Source organism: Brassica napus, chromosome C7 (genome assembly GCF_020379485.1).
Source record: "Brassica napus cultivar Da-Ae chromosome C7, Da-Ae, whole genome shotgun sequence".
Taxonomy (NCBI): Eukaryota; Viridiplantae; Streptophyta; class Magnoliopsida; order Brassicales; family Brassicaceae; genus Brassica; species Brassica napus.
Genome location: NC_063450.1, coordinates 29,963,853 through 29,974,697, shown reverse-complemented (window position 1 = coordinate 29,974,697; position 10,845 = coordinate 29,963,853). Strand labels below are relative to the sequence as shown.

General features: G+C 35.8%; 3 protein-coding genes across 4 annotated transcripts; all 3 read left to right on the top strand.

Moving 5' to 3' along the window:
• The first annotated feature begins 1,214 nt into the window (after nucleotides 1-1,214).
• LOC125589882 lies at nucleotides 1,215-2,174 on the top strand. Its single transcript, XM_048762533.1, has one exon. The coding sequence runs from the start codon at nucleotides 1,215-1,217 to the stop codon at nucleotides 2,172-2,174; it is 960 nt and encodes a 319-aa protein (XP_048618490.1).
• A 4,879-nt stretch (nucleotides 2,175-7,053) lies between these two features.
• LOC106356523 (nuclear transcription factor Y subunit C-5-like) lies at nucleotides 7,054-7,634 on the top strand. Of its 2 annotated transcripts, none has more exons than XM_048762532.1 (2): nucleotides 7,054-7,544; nucleotides 7,589-7,634. In XM_048762532.1, exon 1 carries the CDS (start codon nucleotides 7,118-7,120, stop codon nucleotides 7,505-7,507), a length of 390 nt encoding a protein of 129 aa, XP_048618489.1. In that variant the 5' UTR covers nucleotides 7,054-7,117; the 3' UTR covers nucleotides 7,508-7,544; nucleotides 7,589-7,634. The 2 variants fall into 2 exon arrangements, with proteins under 2 accessions (XP_048618489.1, XP_013651717.2); XM_013796263.3 differs by having other exon boundaries at nucleotides 7,054-7,548; nucleotides 7,593-7,634.
• Nucleotides 7,635-9,466: 1,832 nt separating this feature from the next.
• Nucleotides 9,467-10,077, top strand: LOC106355338. The gene has a single exon (XM_013795311.3). It carries the CDS (start codon nucleotides 9,536-9,538, stop codon nucleotides 9,791-9,793), a length of 258 nt encoding a protein of 85 aa, XP_013650765.2. The 5' UTR covers nucleotides 9,467-9,535; the 3' UTR covers nucleotides 9,794-10,077.
• Nucleotides 10,078-10,845: the final 768 nt, after the last annotated feature.

Sequence of the window (10,845 nt, the reverse complement as noted above, 5' to 3'; positions counted from 1 at the left end):
TCTATTGTGTTTTTCTCCAAATGAATATGCGGACTGTTATAAGATAAACTTTGAAATGATCCTCCACTCCTTTACCAACTCAAGCACTATGATCATCTACTCATCAAACACTATGATCATCTACTCATCAAGCACTATGATCACCCACTCATTTACCAAATCAAGCACCATCTTTGATATTTTATGTATTGTTGCTCACTATAAATACCATCACTCATCTCACTCTTTTGTACACAATTACATCTTCTTCTTCTTCCTTATAATAAACTCTTTCTCTCATATTAAGTGTTATTTGCTTCCTACGGGTATTGAATTCTACTCTTATTTAAATTTTCCGATACTATAAATTATAAGTTATTTCATAACACGTTATCAGCACGATCACTCTGCGATTTGGTAAAATTTATTTGTATCATTTATACCCTGTTATAATGGTCGGTATACCGCCTCTACTATTATTTATATCATGTTATAATGGCCGGAATACCGCCTATATTATTTACTAGTAATTTAATTTATTTATTGGTCGGCCGAGCCGCCTTATATCCTGTTTATTATTTATTGGTCGGCCGAGCCGCCTTATATCCTGTTTATTATTTATTGGTCGGCTGAGCCGCCTTATATTCTGTTTATTATTAATTGGTCGGCCGAGCCGCCGTATAATTTATTTATTATTCTGCATTGATCGGCTGAGCCGTCGCATGATTTGTTGTCATATAACATAAATATTTCATTGTCATAATTTTTCACTTTTATGAAATTTTATAGATTTGATTGACCGTTTAATACGATATTTTCAGACTAATTTTTGGTGCACTCGATTTAACCCCAACGGTCACAAAGAAAATTTTTCAAAAATTTCCCCTTTCTCCAACGGTCATGAACAGTAATTTCCATCTATAAATACAACTCATTTTCACTCCATTTCATCATCCAAAACATTTCATCTTCTCTCAAAAATTTCAAATCGCTCTCCTCCGATTTTTCATTTCAAGAAAGATGATTCGCGCACTTTTGTTTTTATGTGCCATTTTTATTTGTGTTTCTATTTATGGTTCATTCGTTGGAGAATTTACTCCGAGTGAATTTAAGATGAATATCGGTTTAATTTTATTTACATCGCTTCTCCTTGTAATTGCTTGTATGATTAATGTAAACGGTTTTTAAATTATGAAGTTCTAATAAAATTACTATTTTGTGTTTTAGAAATACAAATGGCAAACATCGAGAAACTCCAGTTCCCGGCTCTAAAAGTAACCGGCGAAAACTATGTCAGATGGGTCACAAATGTGAAACCTTATCTTGTAATAAAAAAGATATCTGAAGCTATAAAAGTCGGTAACAAATCGCCACCCGAGCATATAGCCGAGGCGATAATCTTCCTGAAGAAGCACTTAGATGAGAATCTAACTCACGACTATGGAGACGTTGAGGACCCAGCTGTACTATGGCAAGCCTTGAAAGACAGATTCGATAATCAAAAGGAAATCAATCTCCCTCACGCTCTTGAAGAGTGGAAAACCCTGAGGTTTCAGGATTTCCAAAGGGTTAGAGATTACAATTCCACTATCTTGAGGATAGTTGCACAATTAAAATATTGTGGTAACCCTGTCACCGAAGCAGAAATGCTTGACAAGACATACAATACCTTCCACAAAGAACACAACGTCTTATCCCGAATTTACAGAAAATGTGGGTACACCAAATTTTCTGAATTGATGGTAACACTCATGTTGGCTGAAAAGAACGATGAGTTACTAATCAAAAACCATAATTCCCGACCCACGGGAGCCAAGGCATTTCCCGAAGTGAATGCTACGGCGGTAGAATATTCGGGAAGGAGAAACCATACCAATCGAGGTCGTGGTCGGCGTTTCAACAACAAACGTGGAAAGCCTTACTATCCTAAAAGTATTAGATCTAACAAATGGGTTAGATCTGAACAACCTCATAAAGGCAAAGAAACCGAAGAGGATACCACAAAGAAAAGTGAGACTGTATGTTACAGATGTGGATGTAAAGGACATTGGTCCCGTACCTGTCGTACTCCCCCACATTTGTGCAAGTTATATCAAGAATCCATAAAAGGAAAGGCTAAAGAGGTGAACCTCACGGAAAACGTTGAAGGGACCTCATACCTTGAATCCTCTGATTTCGCAAATGAGCTGGACTAGAATACTCTTGAAGAGTACGGAAATGTTTCTAATAAGACTGCTGAATAGTCCTCATTTGTAATGTATAATAATTATGTTTTCAAAGAATAATGTTGTTTTAACAACAATATTTGTATAATTATTGTGTGTTTTCTTTATATAATCAATGAATAAATTTCACGTTTCACTTTTATTTAATGTTTATGATAATTTCAGAAATGGATCAAAATACTAATGGAGCAAAATCCAAGAAACGGATTCGTGAAATATGCATACCAGATAGTGGAACAACGCACACTATTCTGAGACAAAAGAGATATTTCTCTGATATAAAACCGACAAGAATTGTCGTCAATACAATATCAGGTCCTGCAGACGTGATTGAAGGAACTGGTAAAGCAAACTTTACTTTGCCGAATGGAACAAAATTTTCCATAAATAATGCTTTATACTCTCCGAGTTCTAAAAGGAATTTGTTGAGTTTTAAAGACATATATCTTCACGGATATGATACTCAGTCTGCAACTGAGGATGGAAAGAAATACATGTATGTAATTTCTGAAAAATGTGGCAGAAAACACATATTGGAAAAGTTTCCAGAACTTCCTTCGGGATTACATCATACTTATATCGATGAGATCGAATCAAATCTTGTAGTAAAACGGAACCCAGAAGAGTTCACGTTATGGCATGATCGCCTTGGCCACCCAGGCACTACAATGATGCGTAAAATCATAGAAAGTTCACATGGTCATCCATTGAAAATCCAGGAGATTTCTCAAGGGAATAAAATGACATGTGTTGCATGTTCTCTAGGAAAATTGATCGTAAGGCCATCGCCAACCAAAATCGATAAAGAATCACCAAAGTTCCTTGAAAGAATTCAAGGTGATATATGTGGACCGATACATCCACCATGTGGACCATTCCACTATTTTATGGTATTAATTGACGCATCCAGTAGATGGTCACACGTTTGTCTATTATCATCTCGAAATGTGGCATTTGCGAGATTTCTAACTCAGATAATCAAACTGCGAGCACAGTTTCCTGATTATACTATTAAAAGAGTTAGACTAGACAACGCTGGTGAATTCACATCCCAAGCATTCAATGACTATTGTATGGTAATGGGAATTGAAGTTGAACATTCGGTTGCTCATGTTCATACGCAAAATGGTTTGGCTGAATCTTTAATTAAGCGTCTGCAATTGATTGCAAGACCATTGATCATGAGATCAAAACTTCCAACCTCTGTATGGGGACATGCCATTTTGCATGCAGAAGCACTCATTCGGATCAGACCGAGTGCATACCATAAGTATTCTCCACTACAGTTAGCGTTTGGTCGAGAACCAAACATTTCCCACTTTAGAATCTTTGGTTGTGCGGTATATGTGCCTGTAGCACCACCACAACGAACAAAGATGGGACCACAAAGAAGGTTGGGAATATATGTTGGTTGTGATTCTCCATCAATTATAAGATACCTAGAACCACAGACTGGTGACGTCTTTACAGCACGTTTTGCTGATTGTCATTTTGACGAAAATGTATTCCCAGTTCTAGGGGGAGAAAACAAAAATGTTGGAAGTGATATAAAATGGAGTGTACCATCATTGTTATATCTTGATCCTCCTTCTAAAGAGTCAGAACTAGAAGTTCGACGAATTATGCATTTACAGAGTATAGCTAACCAGCTACCTGATGCATTTGCAGATACCAAGACGGTAACTAAATCTCATATACCAGCTGCAAATGCTCCTGCTCGTATCAAAATGCCAAATGAACAAGAAAAGGAGGATGACACACGAGAGCCAAAAACACGCCTGAAGCGTGGTAGACCTGCTGGTTCTAAGGATAAGAATCCTAGGAAACAGAAGAAAGCTGAAATATATGATGCACCCAAAATAGCAGAAAATATTTTGGAAGAAATAAATGATAAGGACTCTGATGAATCAGAGCATCATGAATCGAAAGATAATCATGAGATTTCTATTAATTACATCCATAATAAAAGGATATGGAATAGAAATGAACAAAATGACCTTGATGATGCTTTCTCATATATCGTGTCAAGTGAGGTAAATGAAGATACCGATGATCCAGAACCGAAATCCATATATGAATGTCAAAAGAGACATGATTGGAATAAATGGAAAGAAGCAATACAAATCGAACTTGATTCGCTTAACAAACGAAAAGTGTTTGGATCTATTGTACTCACACCTGAAGATGTGAGACCAGTTGGGTACAGATGGATTTTCGTTCGAAAACGAAATGAGAAAAATGAGATTACAAGGTATAAAGCTCGCCTTGTAGCCCAAGGATTTTCTCAAAGACCTGGTATTGATTATGAGGAAACATATTCTCCTGTAATGGATGCGATCACATTTAGATTCCTGATGAGTCTAGCCGCTGATAAAAATCTTGAGATGCGTCTCATGGATGTTGTTACAGCTTATCTATACGGATCATTAGATACTGATATCTACATGAAAATCCCTGATGGATTTAAAATGCCAGAAGCATTAAGTTCCAAACCTAAAGAGTTATGTGCAATAAAATTGCAAAGATCATTATATGGGTTAAAACAATCTGGACGTATGTGGTACAATCGTCTCAGTGAACATTTAACAAAAGAAGGATATGTGAATGATCCTATATGCCCATGTGTTTTCATCAAGAAAACAACATCCGGATTTGTGATAATCGCGGTATATGTTGATGATCTAAATATTATTGGAACTCAAAAAGAAATACAAAAGGCATCAGACTATCTCAAAGGAGAATTTGAGATGAAAGATCTTGGACAGACACAGTATTGTCTTGGCCTACAAATAGAACATTCACAAAATGGTATATTTGTGCATCAATCCACATACACTAAAAGAGTGTTGAAACGATTTAACATGGATAAATCAACTCCTCTTAGCACCCCAATGGTCGTTAGATCACTTAACATTGAAAGTGATCCATTTCGACCACCTGAGGAAAAAGAAGAGATACTTGGTCCGGAAGTACCATATCTAAGTGCAATTGGAGCGTTGATGTACCTTGCAAATTGTACACGGCCTGATATATCATTCACTGTTAATCTTCTAGCAAGATTTAGCTCATCTCCAACACGAAGACATTGGAATGGAATTAAACATGTCTTTCGTTACCTACAAGGGACTATTGATTTAGGCTTATTTTACCCTAAAGATTCAAATGGTCAAATGGTTGGTTTTGCAGATGCAGGATATCTTTCAGATCCACACAAAGCCCGATCGCAAACAGGATATGTTTTTACGATCGGAGGCACTGCTATATCTTGGCGTTCTCAGAAACAAACGCTTGTGGCTACCTCTTCAAATCATGCTGAGATCATCGCACTCCATGAAGCAAGTAAAGAATGTGTATGGCTAAGATCAATAAGCCAACACATTTGTTCAAGTAGTGGGATTGACAAAAGTACGGGGCCAACTATTCTATATGAAGACAATGCAGCATGTGTTGCTCAAACGAAGGAAGGATATATCAAAAGTGATAGAACAAAACATATACATCCAAAGTTCTTCTCATACACTCAAGAGCTCGAGAAGAAGAAAGAGATTGAAGTAAGATATGTCCGATCATGCGACAATGCAGCCGACCTCTTCACAAAATCACTCCCTACTTCGGTATTCAGAAAACATGTCCATAACATTGGAATGCGTCATCAGAAGGATCTATGACTGCTCAATCGAGGGGGAGCTTACGTAGTTGTACTCTTTTTACCTAACTATGGTTTTTCCCATTGGGTTTTCCTAGAAAGGTTTTTAACGAGGCAACAAAGACGTTAAGCGAGAGCGGAGAGTGACACCGGTCCCCAAGGAGAGTGTTACGAAACTTAATACAAGATGGATGATCAAGGGGGAGTGTTATAAGATAAACTTTGAAATGATCCTCCACTCCTTTACCAACTCAAGCACTATGATCATCTACTCATCAAGCACTATGATCATCTACTCATCAAGCACTATGATCACCCACTCATTTACCAAATCAAGCATCATCTTTGATATTTTATGTATTGTTGCTCACTATAAATACCATCACTTATCTCACTCTTTTGTACAAAATTACATCTTCTTCTTCTTCCTTATAATAAACTCTTTCTCTCATATTAAGTGTTATTTGCTTCCTACGGGTATTGAATTCTACTCTTATTTAAATTTCCCGATACTATAAATTATAAGTTACTTCATAACACGGACATACAAATTTTCTTTTCAATTACATTACAATACCAAACAAGCTCATGATCTTCTTCAACTCTGATACTTGATAAGAATCATTCTTACTCAAAATTAGTTACTTTTTAATTAAATCTTAAATAATTTCATATTTTAGTACCTCATCAAACTATTACTAGAGATATTTATGGATTTCGCCGGATTCCACCATCTTGTGCACCACAACAACCTTCTTATATATCTATCTATTCATGGATTTTCAACTGAAATTCTACATATGTGGCATAAATCTTTGAAAACTCTTTTTCAGAAACAGAAGCACGTGTTTGTATTTTTCATCATCTCTTGAAGAGAAGAAGAGACAAGAGGAATTAGACGAGATTGGAGTTCAGGGATTTGAGAAAGTGATTTTGAGATAAGAGAGAAGTAGCATGTATGATTACTTCGATGGTTTCAGTTTTCTAATAATAAAAATATTATTTTTTTAATTAGAGAAAAACAAGATGTAATATTAAGTTTGGTTAGTTTTAGATAAAAGTAGACTAAATAAATAACAAGAAAAATATGTGTCTCAAGTGGAAAGTTTGAGATGTATTAAAAAGTTAAAATGTAATTTTTTTTTTAACTTTTTAACCTCTTGTATGGCTATAGTTAGCTTCCCCCCCCCCCCCCATTTTAGAGATAGCTACAAAACCCTAAACAATTTTAGTCAATTCTCTTAAAATAAAAAAAAAAATCAATTCCATGGCGGAAGAAGAAGAGACGACACGACCGGAGTTTCCAATCACAAGAGTGAAGAAGATAATGAAAGTCGACAAGGACATCAACAAAATCAACTCGGAAGCTCTTCACCTCGTCACTTACTCCACCGAGCTCTTCCTCCGCTTCCTCGCCGAGAAATCTTCCGTAGTTGCGGCGGAGAAGAAGCGAAAAACGGTTAACCTCGATCACCTGAGAATCGCCGTGAAGAGACACCAGCCCACGAGCGATTTTCTCCTCGACTCGCTCCCTCTCCCTTCCGCTCAGCCCGTCCGAGTCACTAAAACGGTGTCGGAGAGGAATCCGCCGCCTGTTGGGACCCGTCGCATCGACGCTTTCTTCAGTAAAGGCAAGGCGAAAGTTGATTCCCCTTAATACCCAAACTTCTTCTTTGCTCAAAATCATTAACGATTTTAAGATTTGTAGTGAGAATCTGGATCGGGAGGATTCTCCATGTTTATGATTTTTGTTCTGTTAAGTAGTAAACGTTATGTTTCAATCATCTCTAGTCTCTTGTTCTGGCTATCTTTACCAAAGTACTGATAATTCTTCAGACAGGAACGAGAAGTACTGATAAGTCCAAAATGTTTTGAAATAAGAAGTGAGTTCTGAGCAGTGTAATCAGTACCCTCTCTTTTTGTGCAAGCATTTTGAAGGGAAGCATCAATAGATAACTTGTTTAAGTAGATGAAACAATCTGAAATTTTCACAATCTGACTTCTCATTATTATTGCTATCAGATTTTTCCTCCTTTTGCTCGAATTGATCCTCAACCCATCTAGACCAAGTTCCAATCTGCCAAGGCAAATACAAATTATATACCAAAAGTAATTTTTTTTTCTTTTGGTGTGCGGTTGCTGTGAAGATTCTTCATATTAGCTTCATTTACTGCGGTTATTAACTGTGCACCTGCACCAAAACTTGCTTTCCTGCTGGACTTGGAAGAACATTTATGGGATCTGTCGGCATTTCACCATGCTGACTGACATAGTATCGCATTGAACGTTGCTTCATCAAGTCTACTGGTTACTGTTTCATAACCTGACAGCAGAAACAAATTTAGTGGGAAAAGTCTTTCACAAGCAGCTTTTAATCCATAGCTCTATCGCATAGATTCCCTGGTTCTTATGACCTAACTTTCTTTTTCCTGAAGGTTGCATATAAGGCGTCATACTCTGCAATGTCAGTTTGCATAAAACCAAATTGATATTTTTAATGTCACATGCGTTAGAAACTAATATCAGTCTAGAAACCGCGGCTCTTGCTGCACATACTCGCTTCGAATGATCTGAGTCATTTCCTTTGAAAGCATGATGATAAATACCTAGCAAGACGATGAGCTGGAGCATGAACCTTGCTCATGGGGCTTCCTTCAGCTCATCTTCCAGCGTCTCTGTTTTAGACTCCTGCAGAGTTGTCAAACCTAAAATGTTGCTTATTTGGTGTTTAGAATCCGCTGATAGCACAGTTTGTACCAAATTAGACTAGACTATGTTGTGCTATGCAATAACAAGCGGTAAGATCTTATACCAACATCACTGTCACATTACCAAACGAGAAAAGACTTTTTGCTGTCTTTCGAATTAAATTCAAAAGGATAAATGGAACAGAAAAAAATTTAAAGTCAAAAAGTGGTCCTAAGATTAATAAATATAACCAATTGTCCCGTTTCTCAACAATACACTAGATGGTGGTCTTAAGCCGTTCTGACTTTGATAAATTATAAACTGTTGTCGAGTCTGTTTTTTTTATGGGTTGGATGCTCTGTCCAATATGGGAATTATGCATTGTCATTCAAGTTTTCAGTTTGTTGATGATGCGCACATCTACAATGTTGGAAATGCAAAACATTCACCAGAGGAGTTGTGGCATTTTAACCTTTTCCTAGCAAATAAACTGAACCTTCTTTCTCTCCCTTATGACAACGATGAACTAGTTTAGTAGTATTATCGGTTCATCATACTCCGTATTAATTACGATTCGAAATTTTCCACGTCTCATGTCATAAGTCTAAAACCGGAGATTCCGTACGCGTCTTCCCTTTCATAATCTTTCTGACTAAAGCAAAACAACAAACCGTTTTTATATAAATTTCTGACTAACAAAATTGAGAAAGATGATAATACATTTTCTATTACAAGAGCATATTGCTTGGGTGTCTTGTTTTGTTTTTATGAGTCGCCCTATCATGCTCAAGTTTCAAGAGAGACCAGAAATAGCAAATGTCCAAACTTCTATATAAAAATATAGGAAAACACTAAAAATAGACCTTTAAACTTTTTTTTTTTTTTTTTTGTGCAACTGAAATAGACCTTTAAACAAAACACATGATATCATCAAGATATTCTCTGAGCAACGGTTGATGTGTTGTCATTTTTTCATCTCCAGAAGGAAGCTCGGGAGATGGGAAGAAATATATGGTGGTTGTTCCTGAACAACGAGATAAGACACATCAAATCTTTTACACGGTACGAAGTTAAAGATGAAGAAGCTGCATTGATCTTCCCAAAAGATCCTCCATGGTTCAAGCTATGGATGGTTCCTGTGATGATGCTTTTTATTTTCTTTATCGTTGTTGTTATATTAATTTGTCGACGTTGTCAAAATTGTCGCCGTGGCGAAAATTCTCCCAGCATCCATCCTATCTCCCAGAACACCTAATTTGTTTAGATTTCTTCTTTCTGTCATGTAAATTGTCCATGGTGCAATATATATTCTACAGTTTCACCATAAATTTCTGAGCAAATTGATCTAATGAAAAATATAAAAGCAGTATTCAACAAAATAAGACTAAACGATGCGGAAAGAGAACAGTAAAAATGGAATAAATAACAAAAATGTAACTGGAAAAAAATTAATTTCATTTAAATTTGAGCAGTGCAGAAGAAATAGTAATAAAACATTCTTACATTATATCCATATCTCAAATACATACAACAAACAAATATGACCAATTAAGAATTGCAAAGGGAAATTAGACCAGATAGCTACAAAATAACATGTAATTAAGAATCTAACAAAAAAATAAATAAATATTTATAAAATATATATTATATTATCCCTTCGTTAACCGGTTGACAAAAACAAATAAACTTTTTTCTATCACCAGTCACCGTCATTAATTCTTCCATTACGACTATCGTTTCATCTGTTTCAACCACACTTCTTCACTAACTATCTCTCTTTACCAACCATCTCTATAATTGTTTGTTGCCAGCTTAGATGATAGCTATCAAACCGGTAGAGGTAAAGGTTGAAATGAATCATGTGGATATGCTTATTGATTAACTATATAATGATTCAACCACATAATAGTGAAGATGAGAGTAAAAATTGAAGAAGATGAACAGTGATGCTTATGCAGCATACTATACTATTTCGTTTGTTACTATTCTATTTTAATAATACTTCATATTATATACTATTTGCATATTTTGATATTTGGATTAGAGTTTATAGTTTTTTTTAGGGTTTAGTGATTAGTGCTTTGAATTTAGTTTTGGAAGATTTGGGTTGACGTTGGGGTAAAAACATTTCAAAATTGGAACAGTATGTACTATACTATTTCGTTTGTTATTATTTTATTTTAATAAAACTTCATATTATATACCATTTGCATATTTTGATATTTGGGTTTGGGTATATATTTCTTTTTAGGGTTTAGTGACTAGTGTTTTTGGTTTGTGTTGATGTTAAGGTAAGCATTGCCTCTT

What these genes read in the sequence shown, in the direction of transcription:
- LOC125589882 (XM_048762533.1), top strand. Translation starts at nt 1,215, where the DNA reads ATGGCAAACATCGAGAAACTCCAGTTCCCGGCTCTAAAAGTAACCGGC.
- LOC106356523 (XM_048762532.1), top strand. Translation starts at nt 7,118, where the DNA reads ATGGCGGAAGAAGAAGAGACGACACGACCGGAGTTTCCAATCACAAGA.
- LOC106355338 (XM_013795311.3), top strand. Translation starts at nt 9,536, where the DNA reads ATGGGAAGAAATATATGGTGGTTGTTCCTGAACAACGAGATAAGACAC.